At 43.0% G+C, this 17,679-nt stretch overlaps 2 protein-coding genes across 3 annotated transcripts; both read left to right on the top strand.

The window, feature by feature from the left end:
* Nucleotides 1–36: 36 nt before the first annotated feature.
* On the top strand, nt 37–5,918 carry LOC116355074 (zinc finger protein 419). Its single transcript, XM_031798370.1, has 7 exons — nt 37–365; nt 606–808; nt 898–978; nt 1,465–1,560; nt 1,650–1,760; nt 3,530–3,650; nt 3,921–5,918. The coding sequence occupies exons 1-7, from the start codon at nt 329–331 to the stop codon at nt 5,660–5,662; spliced, it is 2,391 nt and encodes a 796-aa protein (XP_031654230.1). The 5' UTR covers nt 37–328; the 3' UTR covers nt 5,663–5,918.
* A 398-nt stretch (nt 5,919–6,316) lies between these two features.
* Nucleotides 6,317–11,695, top strand: LOC109864526 (zinc finger protein 34-like). Of its 2 annotated transcripts, none has more exons than XM_031798372.1 (7): nt 6,317–6,582; nt 6,849–7,051; nt 7,142–7,222; nt 7,693–7,785; nt 7,875–7,985; nt 8,156–8,276; nt 8,512–11,695. In XM_031798372.1, exons 1-7 carry the CDS (start codon nt 6,546–6,548, stop codon nt 10,203–10,205), a joined length of 2,340 nt encoding a protein of 779 aa, XP_031654232.1. In that variant the 5' UTR covers nt 6,317–6,545; the 3' UTR covers nt 10,206–11,695. The 2 variants fall into 2 exon arrangements, with proteins under 2 accessions (XP_031654232.1, XP_031654231.1); XM_031798371.1 differs by having other exon boundaries at nt 6,319–6,582; nt 7,690–7,785.
* The last annotated feature ends 5,984 nt before the right edge of the window (nt 11,696–17,679 follow it).

The following is a 17,679-nucleotide window of genomic DNA, read 5'->3' as shown; positions in this document are numbered from 1 at the left end:
AAAGATTGTAAGTTCATTAATAAAGATTAATACTCATCCAGATATATAACGTTATACAGGAAAAATTATGAAATTCATGTTTTTCAAGAAAAGAGCAGAAGGATTCACTTGCGGCTCTTATTCCAGCACGATAGGTGGCGGTAATGTTGTTATGCTGTCAATCTTATTGTAAAATCAGTCCAGTCAAAACTCTGTTCTGGGTTTGGTTCCGTTGTCACCATTTTCACACACAAAAAAATCGTCAGTGAGTTGATGATAGCTATCTACCATGCTAGTTACCTTTACTGTTAGATTTCTGCTTATCGAACATATTTGGTAACATTCCGGCATGGACAAACGAGTCAAGAAGAGTACAGCCAGTACTGGTAGGTTACATTATATGAAACTTACTAGCCATGTATTAGCAATCTAACCAATTTTACAAATGTGAACCTGGCTGGACCCAAGTCACTGCAGTGGGCTAGCGTATAAAGCTAATGTCCGTTTCGGCTTGCCTTCTAAATTAAGTTTGCTAGCTAGTTAGCCATGTTGCTGGAGGTATTTGTTGCTAAAGAAAGAGGATGAAGCCACACAAGCTAACAGTTTGTCCTATCGTCTTGCTATAGGTCCCCCACTTCCTCTCTCCTCTTTGCGATTATTGGTTTCTCCTCTGCGGCTGATGTATTCATTTGTATGGCATGTGGTGAATCAACGAAATGTGATGCACTATGGGAAGGTCGAGGAATTTGTAACTGTGGTGACTGAAGCTGTTCCGAAGTTGCTGAGTTACAAACAGAGGGCTCAACTCATCCTGGGCCTGAGAGCAAGGGTGAGTGACATGTTGTGTGGTCATGGGAGGGGTGGTTTTGAAACTGTGTATTAGAAAAATCATATACAATTTTGTCCCATTATTTTTAGATGATCTTGGAGTTGTTCCGCAAGGACCCACCCAACCTTCAGGACATCCAACGTCTCCTGGAAAATATTAACATTTTGGGGGTACGAATATTTCTCCTGTGTGAAAATGTGGAAATTCCGCCCCATACCAGTGAACAACTCACATGTAACACAACATATTCAAGAATGACTCGATACCATTAAACCAGAAAAACCAAGGCTGGAGCGACATCACTTAAGAGAGGGTCAAATATGCGCTGTAATCTGATTTGAAAATAGCCTTTAGCTCTGTAGTGTACAGATCTGAGGGGACTGCATAAGTTGAAATGTCATACAAGTGTTAACACCTTCTAGTGGGGTTGCGGGAGCTTTCTGCCATTTGTCTTGCTTTGCTGTCACTCATTTGATTCTGAGATCTGCAAAGTGCAAACATGGATAGGGTAAGAGATTTTTTTTAAATTCAGGCTAGACTTGTGACTTTTACAAACCCAGTCACCCATGCACTCAATACCCCTCTTTTTAGTAACATCATTCTGATGGCTGAAGTGGCTGTACTTTGTATCAAATTATACCTAATCTGTGTTACAGCAGCAAGATGCAGAAGTGGAGGAGTCGCAGGCTAACTTTGTGGCGCTGGTCCAAACCCTGCTGAAAAATCCTTATGAGAGGAAGCACTTCTTCCAGGTTCGGCAGGCTTTCTCCCTTTCCTCTCTCACTGTCCACTTTGTCTTGTCATAGACACTGACTTTAACTTTTTCTTTCCTTCTGTGTAGGAGGAGTTCCATACACAGTATGGCTCCAAGTATGACACAGCACTGCAGGCCCTTGTGGGAGGCTTGGTCCTCAGACTGGAACGGCTGCTATCTGTGCCAGATCTCTCCCAGGTAATGAACTGTTACACAACAAGTCTATAACTAACAATTTACCAGTCATATCTAATGTTGACATTGTTAGACAACTATATACACTACCGGTCAAAAATTTGGGGTCACTTAGTAATGTCCTTGTTTTCCATGAAAACATACATGAAATTAGTTGCAAAATGAATAGGAAATATAGTGAAGACGTTTACAAGGTTATAAATAATGATTTTTAATTGAAATAATAATTGTGTCCTTTTAAACTTTGCTTTCGTCAAAGAATCCTCCATTTGCAGCAATTACAGCCTTGCAGACCTTTGGCATTCTAGTTGTCAATTTGTTGAGGTAATCTGAATAGATTTCACCCCATGCTTCCTGTAGCACCTCCCAAAAGTTGGATTGGCTTGATGGGCACTTCTTACGTACCATACGGTCAAGATGCTCCCAAAATAGCTCAATAGGGTTGAGATGTGTAACCTTTATTTTACTAGGCAAGAGATCCAGTGACTGTGATGGCCACTCCATTATAGACAGAATACCAGCTGACTGCTTCTTCCCTAAATAGTTTTTGCATAGTTTGGAGCTGTGCTTTTGGTCATTGTCCTGGTGTAGGAGGAAATTGGCTCCAATTAAGCGGCGGTCACAGGGTATGGCATGGCGTTGCAAAATGGAGGGATAGCCTTCCCTTTTACCCTGTACATATCTCCCACTTTACCACCACCAAAGCAGCCCCAGACCATCACATTGCCTCCTCCATGCTTGACAGATGGTGTCAAGCACTCTTCCAGCATCTTTTCATTTTTTTCTGCGTCTCACGAATGTTCTTCTTTGTGATGCAAACACCTCAAATGTAGATTTGTCTGTCCATAACACCTTTTTTCCAATCTTCCAGTGTCTGTTCTTTTGCCCATCTTAATCTTTTACTTTTATTGGCCAGTCTGAGATATGGCTTTTTCTTTGAACTCTGCCTAGAAGGCCAGCATCCTGGAGTCACCTCTTCACTGTTGAAGTTGAGACTGGTGTTATTTAATGAAGCTGCCATTTGAGGACTTGTGAGGCGTCTGGTTCTCAAACTAGACACTAATGTACTTGTCCTCTTGCTCAGTTGTGCACCGGGGCCTCCCACTCCTCTTTCTATTCTGGTTAGAAACAGTTTGTTCTGTTCTGTGAAGGGAGTAGTACACAGCGTTGTACGAGATCTTCAGTTTCTTGGCAATTTTTCACATGGAATAGCCTTCATTTCTCAGAACAGGAATAGACTGAAGAGTTTCAGAAGACAATTATTTGTTTATTGCCATTTTGAGCCTGTAATCGAACCCACAAATGCTGATGCTCCAGATACTCAACTAGTCTAAAGAAGGCCAGTTTTATTGCTTCTTTAATCAGAGCAACAGTTTTCAGCTGTGCTAACATAATTGCAAAAGGGTTTTCTAATGATCAATTTGCCTTTTAAAATGATAAACTTGGATTAGCTAACACAATGTGCCATTGGAACACAGGAGTGATGGTTGCTGTTAATGTACCTCTGTACGCCTATGTAGATATTCCTTAAAAAATCATCAGTTTCCAGCTACAATAGTCATTTACAACATTAACCATGTCTACACTGTATTTCGGATCAGTTTGGTGTTATTTGAAAGGACAAAAAAAATCTGCTTTTCTTTCAAAAACAAGTACATTTCTAAGTGACCCTAAACCTTTGAACGTTAGTATACATGCCGTAGTATTTTTCATCCTGCACACTCTAAGAAACCCCCTGGTTGCTGATCTTAGCTTCTACCTCTCCTTCTCAGATAGCGTCCATTATCAGTGCTGACCCCTCTGACCTGGAGGAGTGTGGACAGTCTGTGTCTGACCCTGAGCACCTGAAGATCCTCCTCCAGCACCAGAACCTGCTAAATAAGATTCAGTTGGGTAGGGTTACTTTAATTAGTATATCTTCTCCGTGTTAATGTTCAGTGGAATTATCAACAGCTCAACAAAGAACAATGTAGTTAACCCTTTTTGTCAAACTGCCATGGTTCAATCTATTGATAACTTTGAACCTGCTGTATTTACAGGAATTTTAATTATTTTGAAATGGTATTAATCTAAACATGCCCAATACTTTCAAATTCAAACAATCAGAGTGTGGTGTAATATAAAATATTAATAGATTTTTCTGTATTTGTCCCTTTTTCTCAGTACCTGTCACGTCCTCTGTAGGGGACTGTGTGCTGTCCTCACTGTCTTTCCGCTTAACCTGTGGAATGCAGTCCATGCAGACAGATTTTTACGAACCAGCGGAATCATTAGAAGCCGCTCTAAGCATCATGAGCCCTGCCTCCTTCAGTGACTTGGAGGATCTGGGAATGATGCCAGTTGAATCGGACCACGCTGGAGCAGTAACTACTGTGGAGAGAGAAGAGCAGAATGCCAGGGATAACGGAGGTCGGGTGAAAAATTCAGTAGTCGACAGTGAAGAAGACAATGCACTGTCAAAGAACAACATAGTCTCACCTACTCCTCAAAGTGTAAGCAGGGCAGTGGGAGGGGCACCAACAGTAGAGAGCATGCTGCCAACAGAGAGACACAAGGAGCTTGCAACACTGATGAATACTTTCATCACCGAAGCCTCTCCTTCACATATTGTCACCCCTGCCACAGTCACCAATGGGAACCAGCCAGATAACCAGCCGGTTGAGCTAGCGAGTGTCCACCAGTGGGTCTCCCACATTGCAAGTAACTCGATTTCGCTCCCTTCCTTGCCACCCCTTCCACAAAACAATGATGTAGACCAGGAGATCCGGTCAGGTGACACGTGTCTTGGAAGCAGTGTGGAAATTGGGGGTCAGGAAGCAGAAGCCAATCTCTTTGAGAAGGCTGTTATCCGAAGGAGATGGGCGCCCAAGCCACAAAGAATAACGGTACCCTCGAAGAGGAAAATCCCTGAGGCAACCATCATTTGCCAGGAGTGTGGGAAGAGTTTTGTCTATCCGTCTCAGCTGGAAAATCACCTCCGCATTCACACAGGAGAGAAACCTTTCAAGTGCACTGAGTGTGGCAGGGCCTTCAGGTCCTTAGGAGGCATGACCACTCATATGAAAAATCACTCTGAAGCGCGGCCATTTAAGTGTGAAAAGTGTGACAAGGGCTTTCGGAAAAAGGCTGACTTGAAGAATCATCAGCCCATCCACACGGGTGCGAAACCACATAAATGCACCATCTGCGGAAAGGGCTTCAGCCAAGCATTCTATTGCAGAATACACATCCAGTCTCATGCAAGTGAAAATAACTTTCCCTGCACTCATTGTCCGAAGAGATTCCCAACCCAATACAAGCTGTCTGTCCACGAGCGCTGGCACACCATGGAGCGCCCGTTCATCTGTGAGCAGTGTGGGATGCGCTTCTTTCATCCCAGTGGGCTGAAGAGGCACATGGGCTATCACATTGGGAACCGCCCGTTCCTGTGTGCCCAGTGTGGAAAGACTTTTGTTTATGAGTTTGACCTGAAGAAACACCAAAGGGACCATGGCCCCAAGCCCAAGATCCCATGCCCTGTCTGCCAGAAGGTGTTTGGCAGCAACGGACTCATCAAGGCCCACATGTTTACGCACACCTCTGTAAAACCTTACAGATGTGACATATGTGACAAGACCTTTAAACAGAGCAGCAGCTTGAGCAGTCACAAACGTCTGCACACGGGCGAACGCCCTTACCACTGCGACATGTGTGGGAAGACATACAAGCTGAATCAGCACCTGAAGGAGCACATAATTGTCCACCACACGGCGGAGGGGCACCCCTGTGACCAGTGTGGAAAGGTCTTCAAGTTACCACGTCTTCTGAAGGCGCATGAGCGGTTGCACTCAGGAGAGCGATCTGAACAGACAAGGAAATACAGTCACACCAGCCGTCGCAGGAGAAATTCCTCCAAAATGAGTTGATTTACTGCACAGTGGCTGCCTTCCATAGACACCGACTGGAATGCTAGTTTTATTATCCTGACAAATTGCCATTAGCTGAAATAATATTTCAATTTTTTTGTGGTAGACTTTAGATTTTGGACCAGAATTCAGGATTCCCTTAATAGACAAAACATTGAAAAATAGTATAATGTCTGGCTTAGTTAATGCAGCAACAAACATATCTCCTGTTAGATAACAATTAATGATTGTGTCATTAAAACATATTTGTTTGTGATGCTTTTTGGATAGGTTATTGAAATTCCAATGACATAAGATGTACATTGACAGCTACTCACATATCTCTTTTTGAAAGTAGTCAATGATTGCAGGGAGCCTTTACAAAAAATATGCACAACATTTGGTGTTGGATAAAGGCAAATAAAGTCAACATTGTGTGCCACAACTTTCTTGTTTTGCTATTTTATTCACAGCAAGGGAAACTAAATGTATGCTAGAATGGTACTGTGTGATGACTTTTTATAATACATTTTAAAGTGTTCATTAAACCACAAAAGTTAATTAAGCCACAAAAAAATATCATACTCTTCCAAATATATATATACAGAAAAATGACGAAATTCGTAATTTTTCCTAAAATGTAATTTCAAGAAAAGAGCAGAAGGATTCACTTGCGGCTCTTATTCCAGCACGATAGGTGGCGGTAATGTTGTTATGCTGTCAATCTTATTGTAAAATCAGTCCAGTCAAAACTCTGTTCTGAGTTTGGTTCCGTTTCCCTCTGTTCCGTTGTCACCATTTTCACAAAAAAAAATCGTCAGTGAGTTGATGATAGCTATCTACCGTGCTAGTTACCTTTACTGTTAGATTTCTGCTTATCGAACATATTTGGTAACATTCCGGCATGGACAAACGAGTCAAGAAGAGTACAGCCAGTACTGGTAGGTTACATTATATGAAACTTACTAGCCATGTATTAGCAATCTAATCAATTTTACAAATGTGAACCTGGCTGGACCCAAGTCACTGCAGTGCAGAGCGCTAGCGACTATCTTCAATGGGTAGCTAAGTATAAAGCTAATGTCCGTTTCGGCTTGCCTTCTAAATTAAGTTTGCTAGCTAGTTAGCCATGTTGTTGGAGGTATTTTTTGCTAAAGAAAGGATGAAGCCACACAAGCTAACATTTTGTCCTATCGTCTTGCTATAGGTCCCCCACTTCCTCTCTCCTCTTTGCGATTATTGGTTTCTCCTCTGCGGCTGATGTATTCATTTGTATGGCATGTGGTGAATCAACGAAATGTGATGCACTATGGGAAGGTCGAGGAATTTGTAACTGTGGTGACTGAAGCTGTTCCGAAGTTGCTGAGTTACAAACAGAGGGCTCAACTCATCCTGGGCCTGAGAGCAAGGGTGAGTGACATGTTGTGTGGTCATGGGAGGGGTGGTTTTGACACATTGTGTATTAGAAAAATCATATACAATTTTGTCCCATTATTTTAGATGATCTTGGAGTTGTTCCGCAAGGACCCACCCAACCTTCAGGACATCCAACGTCTCCTGGAAAAGATGAACATCTTGGGGGTAAGAATATTTCTCCTGTGTGGCAGTGTGGAAATTCCGGCGCACAAACTTGCAACACACCTGTAACACAGCATACCTAAATATTGCTCTCAATACCATTCTCGGACGACTACTTAAAAGAAGTTAGATTTGCATGTTGGTCTGGTTTGAAAATAGCTCTGTAGTGTACAGTAGTGTACAGATCTGAGGGGACTGGATAAGTGTAAACGACATACAAGTGTTAAACCTTCCAGTGAGGTTGTGGGAGCTTTCTGCCATCTGTCTTGCTTTGCTGTCACCATCTGATTCCATAGATCTGCAAAGTGCAAACATGGATAGGGTAAGAGATAAAAGTTGTTTTCAGGCTAGACTTGTGACTTTTACAAACCCAGTCACCCATACACTCAATACCCCTCTTTTTAGTAACATCATTCTGATGGCTGAAGTGGCTGTACTTTGTATCAAATTATACCTAATCTGTGTTACAGCAGCAAGATGCAGAAGTGGAGGAGTCGCAGGCTAACTTTGTGGCGCTGGTCCAAACCCTGCTGAAAAATCCTTATGAGAGGAAGCACTTCTTCCAGGTTCGGCAGGCTTTCTCCCTTTCCTCTCTCACTGTCCACTTTGTCTTGTCATAGACACTGACTTTAACTTTTTCTTTCCTACCGTGTAGGAGGAGTTCCATACACAGTATGGCTCCAAGTATGACACAGCACTGCAGGCCCTTGTGGGAGGCTTGGTCCTCAGACTGGAACGGCTGCTATCTGTGCCAGATCTCTCCCAGGTAATGAACTGTTACACAACAAGTCTATAACTATCAATTCACCAATTATATCTAATGTTGACATTGTTAGACAGCTGTATATGTGCCAACACATGCCATAATATTTTTCATCCTGCACACTCTAAGAAACCCCCTGTTTGCTGATCTTAGCTTCTACCTCTCCTTCTCAGATAGCGTCCATTATCAGTGCTGCCCCCTCTGACCTGGAGGAGTGTGGACAGTCTGTGTCTGACCCTGAGCACCTGAAGATCCTCCTCCAGCACCAGAACCTGCTAAATAAGATTCAGTTTGGTAGGCTTACTTTAATTATATATTCTCCTTCTTGTTAATGTTAAGTAGAACTATCAACAGATAAACAAAGAATAATGTAGTTTTCCCCAAACTGTCATGGATCACTTTGAACTAACTGTATTTACAGGATTGTGAAATAGTTTTTCAATGGTATTAATGTAAACATGCTCATTCCTAGCCTTTCAAATTTAACCAATCAGAATGTCATTTTTCTACATTTGTCCCTTTTCCTCAGTACCGGTCACGTCTTCTGTGGGTGACTGTGTGCTGTCCTCGCTGTCCTTCCGCCTCGCTTGTGGAAGGCCATCAATGGAGCCAGATCTTGACAAGCCATCAGAATCATTAGAAGCCGCTCTAAGCCTCATGAACCCTGCCTCCTTCAGTGACTTGGAGGATCTGGGAATGATGTCAGATGACTCTGACCATGCTGGAGAAGATAGTACTGTGGAGAGAGAAGAGGATGCAGTGCGTGCCGGTGAAGAAGAGAATGCACTTCCAGAGAGCGCCGTGGTCTGCTCTTGTCCTCAAGGTGTTAGCGGACTGGTGGGAGGGGCACCATCAAAAGGGGCACCAACAGTAAGGAGTATGCTGCAAACGATGAGACAGCAACAGCTTGTATCACTGATGAATACTTCCATCACTGAAGCCTCTCATTCACAGATAGTCATCCCTGCCACGGATAACCAGCCGGTCGAGCTGACGAGTGTCGACCAGTGGGTCCCCCATATTGCCAGTTACACTTTATCGCTCCAGTCCTTGCCACCCCTTCCACAAAACGATCATTTGGACAAGGAGATGGAGTCGGCCGACACAGGTCTCGGGAGCAGTGTGGTGATCGGGGGTCAGGAAACAGAGGTTGATCTCTTTGAGAGTTCCATTATCCAAAGCAAGAGGGTGCAAAAGCCACTACGAGTAGCGTGCTCTAGAAAGAGAAACCCTGCAACCAACTCCTGCCAAGAGTGTGGGAAGCGTTTTCTGTCTCGGGGACGGCTGGAGGATCACCTCCGCATACACACCGGAGAGAAACCTTTCAAATGCACCGATTGTAGCAGGTTCTTCAGGACGTTGGCACTCCTGACCAACCATATGAAAATTCACTCTGACGTGCGGCCCTTTAGCTGCGACGAGTGTGGCAAATGCTTTCGGAGAAAGGTTGGCCTTCAGAATCACCATCGTGTCCACACGGATGCGAGACCATACAAATGCACCATCTGTGGAAAGGGTTTCACCCAAGTACAGTACTGCAAAAGACACATGGATTGTCATACAAGTGAGAATACCTATTTCTGCACTCATTGTCCGAAGAGTTTTCCAACCCAATTCCAGCTGTCCGCCCACCAGCGCTGGCACACCACGGACCGCCCGTACGCCTGTGAGCAGTGTGGGTTGCGCTTCTTTATGCCAAGCTTGTTAAAGAGACACATGGGCTACCACATCGGGAACCGCCAGTTCCTGTGTGCCCAGTGCGGAAGGACCTTTGTCTATGAGTTTGACCTAAAGAGACACCAAAAAGACCATGACCCCAGTCCCAAACTCCCCTGCCCTGTCTGCCAGAAGATGTTTGGCAACAACAGCCTACTCCAGGCCCACGTACGCAGGCACTCTTCAGAGAAACCTTACAGATGTGACATATGCGACAAGACCTTTAAAGACAGCGGGGGCCTCCGCATACACAAGCGTGGGCTGCACTCGAACGAACGCCCTTACAGCTGCGACGAGTGTGGGAAGACCTACAAACTACACACGCACCTGAGGGAGCACAAGTTTAAACACACGGGGGAGGGCCACTCATGTGGCCAGTGTGGAAAAGCCTTCAGGTACCTGCGTCTCCTGAAGGTGCACGAGCGGTCGCACTCCGAGCCATCTGAGCTCACACGGCGAAACAGTCACACCAGCCGTCGCAGGAGACATTCTTCCAAAAGGAGTTGATTTTCTCACATCTGCACACCCTTTACGTAGGGCAGCCCAGGGTTCCTCTGTGTTGTCTTAGGAATGCTGCATTATCCCACCATTTCACCATTCTGTCACATCGCTGTGGTGCAGAGGTGCAACATGATGGGGGATGGTGAGATATTTGACTTGAATGGAGAAGAGGGTCTCTGCTGTTCAGGACTGCTGCTCACGGAGTTTAGCTTCCTCTGTCCCTCTGATCAGACATACTGGGACTATATATGCCCTTAGATTTCAAATCATGGAATGACATACATGGTCTATTTTGGGAGGTAGCAGCATTGCTGTCCTAACAGCCATGCATACAAAACCGGTTGTGCGTCTGAAGGCTCCCAGAAAACCTGTGGACCTGCAATTCATATTGTGAATCTGTGGAAGTGTGTTCAGTGAGGTGTGTTAGGTAAACCAGTGAAACAACCACTGTCAGGTGCAGTATGCTCTCAAGAGAACGCGGTTTTTACCTGTTAACTTGGATCAGGATTGGGGATCAATTACATTTGAATTCGGGATCTTTCTAAAATAAAATAATTTAAGTTACCACCTGAATTGACGGAATTGATATGTCATTGAATCCAACCCTGGTTTGGATACAGTCTCATGGCTTCTCTCGCAGTATAATCACCAGTGTTTGATAGTCACATGTACAGGGTTGCAGATGTAATTGCTGGGTACAGTGACAATCTTAGGGTTCGAACTCCAACAGAGTGTAGTTCTTCAATTTGTGCTTCTTGCTCTATCGCAATGTTCTTGTTTAATTCAAAAGCTTATAGGCTACATTAATTTGTGGTGTTTCTTTTGGACATGAAACCGTCAAATATGAATCATGAGATTTATCTGGTGGATGTCAGTTTGCCTCATCAGTCTTTTGACATCAACAATATTTTGTGGTAAGCAATACACTAAGTTAATATTGTTTTAATAGTTATAGCTAACAAGATTGCAACAGATGTCTGTAATTTTTCTGGGTGAAATAATGGTTCACTCCAAAATATGAACTACTGACATATCTATTTTTGAATGTATTTCACACATTTCTCTGGCAAACAATAGTCCACAAAACTACACTTGCAGTCAACAAAACTAAGAAAACCTGTGCGCACACATGCATTATTCTGGAAACTGTAAGCATCTACCCGTGAGGGAAATCTAATAGGCTAGGTCATACATTGTTTATTTGTGCATGGCGAAAAAGAGGTACGGTACCCTACTGTACTGCAATGCAGGTCCGACAGAATTCCAGCCGTCTTTGAAAATATTTTTGTTTGTTAAACAGGAATACGTTATTTTTCAGAATTGGAACAGATTACATTTTGATCTTGTTGAATGTTGTTCTCCAACTCCCAATCCCACATCTTTTTTGTTTAATCTCATGTCATTCCTCATGCCTTGTGGTCCTAAGAGGAAGAGCAGTGAGTCTGATAGTCATTTATTTTGAAAAGTGTGAATTCCTAATAAATAACACTATTATACATGACTTAAATGGTTATAACAACTATGAATGCAATCACATGCATTCCTCATACGAACAAAATGTCAGGATTCAATTAAATCAACAGTAGGCTTAAGCCTTGTTCGCCAACAAAGCACAGCCTTTCTTTGTTTTTGTTTAGGCTGTGTCAGAGGTGGAAGAGCTTACTAAATAACTGATTAGCTGCTCTTGCGGTCATTGTCACGAAACCACACCCGTGCTTATCTCACCCACGTTTACGTTCTGAACAAGAAGTGAAGGCTATATAAGAATGACACTCAAATTTATGATAGGGATTTATATCAACCTAATTGAGGTGTAGGGGCTCCCGAGTGGCGCCGCGCTCTACGGCACTGCATCTCAGTGTAGGTCTGATTTGTTATTGTTACCCATCTACCGATCATTCACCTTCTTTATGAGGCTTTCAAAAAGCTTCCAAGTCTTTGCAATTGAATTTGTGCTTGAAATGTAACGCTTGACCTAGGGACCTTACAGATATTGTATGCATGGGGGACAGAGGGAGGGTAAGTAAAAAAAAATATATATATATATATATTTTTAAGTCCATTTAAAAAAATTCCACACAGTGATTCCATGAAATGTATTTATGTGATTTGTTAAGCCAAATTTGACTCCTGAACTAATTTAGGCTTATCTGAACAAAGGGGCTTCATACTTACCGTATGCAACGAGTGTATTTTAGTTATCAAATTTGAATTGATCTTAAATTATCTAAATGTGGCATTAGAGTATTTTGAGTAAATTGTTGACAACAAATGACATATATTTTAATCCCACTTTGTAACAATAAAATGTGAAGAAATCCAAGGGGTATGAATACTTTTGCAAGGTACTGTAGATGTTTGACTGATTAAATTCTTGATTGCTGTTTCTCATGAGTAGCTCTTGTTACAGATGGCTTCAACAGTTGATGGAAAGTACATACCCTCGTCAATAAATACAAATGGCAGAACCCTTCAAAATATTCAACATTGATAATCCCCTTTGTTATTTGGGGGATTTTAGTTACATTCATTAGTCATCAAATGTTATGGTAAGAATTTAAAATAAGTTTTTAACTCAATCAATACTTCTGTAGATGTTTTTTTCTTGAGTCTATTTTGAGCAAGCATGACTTCACATTGTTTTTATGTAAATCACCAGAAGTTTGAGCTCACTCAAACAAATCAGAGCAAAGCAATCCTAGCTAAAATAAATCACAACTTAAATCAAAATGCTTTATTGTGGAGTTATGTTACCATTAAAAATAACTATACCGTACCTATCTAAAAGTGATAACCACTGACTTCCATCTGCCTTTTCATACAGACCAGAAAAAGCCCAAACCTGCAGTTGAGGATCCCAAAGTAAAAGGCTGGTTTCTTCAAGTCATTAAGGAAACAATGCACCATGTCTTGAGGATCGTTCTTGGAACCATGGCTTTTGGCACAGACTTTCCAGAGGCCTACAGAAACATCCATGAGGAGTGGGTGGAGGCGCAGACAAGGACATTGAATGATGAGTATGACATGGAGGACTATGTCCCATCTGGGAAATATGCAAAGTTACAGGTTGTAGTGTAGATAACACATAGTATTGAGCCATCGTTTTTACTAACATGGTTTAAAGGCATTATTCAAGATTTTGGCAACTAAACCCTTTTAAAAGTTGACGGTAGCATGCTACGTGCTCCTTATAGACTTGCAGTAATTGTGGTAACGCTAGTTAGCAATGGCTCCAGAAACAAATTGACCTTTAACTTCCTTCAAACTGCACACAGATGTAAGAATTGTATCCATGAGTTAATCTGACTCTGGGTAAGTAGAAAATAGGGCTTAATTGCAAAACCTCAAACGATACCCTATTAAAAGTCATGCAAGTCTTTGCGCTACAATACTGACAGGATCGGTTGCTCATGCCAGAACCAACAGGTGGACTGTCCTGATATTTGTTTTGCTTCCATGGGGTCCTTAATTCTCTGGTGTTTGTATTGAAGTATGTCACTTCCCATAAGGGAAAGGGGGATACCTAGTCAGTTGTACAACTGAATGCATTCAACTGAAATGTGTCTTCTGCATTTAACCCTCTGATTCGGAGAGGTGCGGGGGCTGCCTTAAATCAACATCCACATCTTTGGAGTCTGGGGAAAAGTTGTTTAACTGCCTTGCTCAGGGGCAGAACGACAGATTTTACCTTGTCAGCTCGGGGATTCAATCCAGCAACCTTTCAGTTACTGGCCCAATGCTCTAACCACTAGGCTACCATAAGGCATGGTAATTGAGTAAACATAGAAAACAACACTGTTGTTCAGAGAACATGTCTAAAGTTACACATGAGTGTTATATGTTGCATACACAGTCGGAAGTTTACGTACACCTTAGCCAAATACATTTAAACTAAATTTTTCACAATTCCTGACATTTAATCTTAGTAAAAATTCCCTGTCTTTGGTCAGTTAGGATCACCACTTTATTATAAGAATGTGAAATGTCAGAATAATAGAGAGAATGATTTATTTCAGCTTTTATTTATTTCACCACATTCCCAGTGGGTCAGAAGTTTACATACACTCAATTAGTATTTAGCAGCATTGCCTTTAAATAGTTTAATTTGGGTCAAACGTTTCGGGTAGCCTTCCACAACCTTCCCACAATAAATTGGGTGAATTTTGGCCCATTCCTCCTGACAGAGCTGGTGTAACTGTGGCCTCCTTGCTCGCACATGCTTTTTCAGTTCTGCCCACAAATGTTCTATAGGATTGAGGTCAGGGCTTTGTGATGGCCACTCCAATACCTCGACTTTGTTGTCCTTAAGCCATTTTGCCACAACTTTGAAGGTATGCTTGGGGTCATTGTCCATTTGGAAGGCCCCTTCGCGACAAAGCTTTAACTTCCTGACTGTCTTGAGATGTTGCTTCAATATATCACTCATCTCCAAGGTGGCATAGCAGTTCAGACGTCTTTTGTCCTTGTCGTGTCCTGTATATATATATATTTACAACTTTTTCACATACATTTTATTTTTATTTTCCATCAACTCATCTTCAAAACACTCTCCTGCAACCCGCCTCACCAATGTATATTTATAAAAAAGTATTATTTACCTCAGATCTGTAATCCTCCAAGAAACTAGCCAGAAACTCCAAGAAGCTAGCCTGAAACTAGCCAGAAGCTAATCCAGAAGCTAGTTCAGAAGCTAGTTAGCTCCTTTACTGGCAAATCGTTAATATTCAGCTAACCACGGTTTGTGGTCATCAGCTATCCTTTAGCTCGAAAATCTATCGCCAGTTCTGTACGGCGCAGCGCGGCTCGGAACGGAACATACCGGACCAATTTTTCTCTCCATGTCCCTGGATTTCGACTGCTCTCTGGACATTCATACCCGGATCTCACAGCTAGCTAGCTGCTATCCGTGTGACTATCGGCCTTCGTCGATTCCGGAGCAAACATCAATTATTCCGGAGCTAGCAAGCTCCGTCAATCACTCCTGAGTTCCATCAATCACACCTGGGCTGCAGTCACCTATCCGGACCCGTTTTACTGCCTTCGCGGAGCCCCACCGGGCCTTCACAACTGGACTGCCGACGTTATCTACCCGAAGGAGTTATTCGGCTGGCTCCTCCGTTGCGACGTTACCTGAACGCCCATCTGCGGCCTGCTAACCGTTAGCTGTCTTACCGGCTGCTATCTGAATAGACAATCGGACAATTTTTTTTTTATTTTTTTATTTTTTTATTATTATGTTTTCTTCTTGGGCCTCTATAACTATATCTATTGTTTTTATTTTTGTTGTTGTTGTGTGATTTGGATTAATCCCCTCTACCACACGGAACCCCACTAATCTACTGACGGAACACAAGAGGTGGCTAACAACAGACCTCCATCCTATGCTAGCTTGCTACCGATGCCCTGGCTAGCTGTCTAAATCACCAACCAACCTCTCCACTCACCGGACCCTTTTGATCACTCGACTAAGCATGCCTATCCTTAATGTCAATATGTCTTGTCCATTTCTGTTCTGGTTAGTGTTTATTGGCTTATTTCACTGTAGAGCCTCTAGTCCTGCTCACTATACCTTATCCAACCTATTAGTTCCACCACCCACACATGCAATGACATCTCCTGGTTTCAACGATGTTTCTAGAGACAATATCTCTCTCTTCATCACTCAATACCTAGGTTTACCTCCACTGTATTCACATCCTACCATACATTTGTCTGTACATTATACCTTGATGCTATTTTATCGCCCCCAGAAACCTCCTTTTACTCTATGTTCTAGACGACCAATTCTCATAGCTTTTAGCCGTACCCTTATTCTACTCCTCCTATGTTCCTCTGGCGATGTAGAGGTGAATCCAGGCCCTGCAGTGCCTAGCTCCACTCCTATTCCCCAGGCGCTCTCTTTTGACGACTTCTGTAACCGTAATAGCCTTGGTTTCATGCATGTTAACATTAGAAGCCTCCTCCCTAAGTTTGTTCTATTCACTGCTTTAGCACACTCTGCCAACCCGGATGTTCTAGCTGTGTCTGAATCCTGGCTTAGGAAGACCACCAAAAATTCAGACATTTTAATTCCAAACTACAACATTTTCAGACAAGATAGAACTGCCAAAGGGGGCGGTGTTGCAATCTACTGCAAAGATAGCCTGCAGAGTTCTGTCCTACTATCCAGGTCTGTACCCAAACAATTTGAACTTCTACTTTTAAAAATCCACCTCTCTAAAAACAAGTCTCTCACCGTTGCCGCCTGCTATAGACCACCCTCTGCCCCCAGCTGTGCTCTGGACACCATATGTGAACTGATTGCCCCCCATCTATCTTCAGAGTTCGTGCTGCTAGGCGACCTAAACTGGAACATGCTTAACACCCCAGCCATCCTACAATCTAAACTTGATGCCCTCAATCTCACACAAATAATCAATGAACCTACCAGGTACCTCCCCAAAACCTTAAACACGGGCACCCTCATAGATATCATCCTAACCAACTTCCCCTCTAAATACACCTCTGCTGTCTTCAACCAAGATCTCAGCGATCACTGCCTCATTGCCTGCATCCGTAATGGGTCAGCGGTCAAACGACCTCCACTCATCACTGTAAAACGCTCCCTGAAACACTTCTGCGAGCAGGCCTTTCTAATCGACCTGGCCGGGGTATCCTGGAAGGATATTGATCTCATCCCGTCAGTAGAGGATGCCTGGATATTTTTTTTAAATGCCTTCCTAACCATCTTAAATAAACATGCCCCACTCAAGAAATTTAGAACCAGGAACAGATATAGCCCTTGGTTCTCCCCAGACCTGACTGCCCTTAACCAACACAAAAACATCCTATGGCGTTCTGCATTAGCATCGAACAGCCCCCGTGATATGCAGCTGTTCAGGGAAGCTAGAAATCATTATACACAGGCAGTTAGAAAAGCTAAGGCTAGCTTTTTCAAGCAGAAATTTGCTTCCTGCAACACTAACTCAAAAAAGTTCTGGGACACTGTAAAGTCCATGGAGAATAAGAACACCTCCTCCCAGCTGCCCACTGCACTGAAGATAGGAAACACTGTCACCACTGATAAATCCACCATAATTGAGAATTTCAATAAGCATTTTTCTACGGCTGGCCATGCTTTCCACCTGGCAACTCCTACCCCGGACAACAGCACTGCACCCCCAACAGCAACTCGCCCAAGCCCATTTCTCCTTCTCCCAAATCCATTCAGCTGAAAAATCTGGACCCCTACAAATCAGCCGGGCTAGACAATCTGGACCCTTTCTTTCTAAAATTATCTGCCGAAATTGTTGCCACCCCTATTACTAGCCTGTTCAACCTCTCTTTCGTGTCGTCTGAGATTCCCAAAGATTGGAAAGCAGCTGCGGTCATCCCCCTCTTCAAAGGGGGGGACACTCTTGACCCAAACTGCTACAGACCTATATCTATCCTACCGTGCCTTTCTAAGGTCTTCGAAAGCCAAGTCAACAAACAGATTACC

The sequence above is a fragment of the Oncorhynchus kisutch genome, linkage group LG19, assembly GCF_002021735.2.
Source record: "Oncorhynchus kisutch isolate 150728-3 linkage group LG19, Okis_V2, whole genome shotgun sequence".
NCBI lineage: Eukaryota > Metazoa > Chordata > Actinopteri > Salmoniformes > Salmonidae > Oncorhynchus > Oncorhynchus kisutch.
The sequence above is the reverse complement of the archived record's forward strand: the minus strand, read 5'-3'. Positions and strand labels throughout refer to the sequence as shown.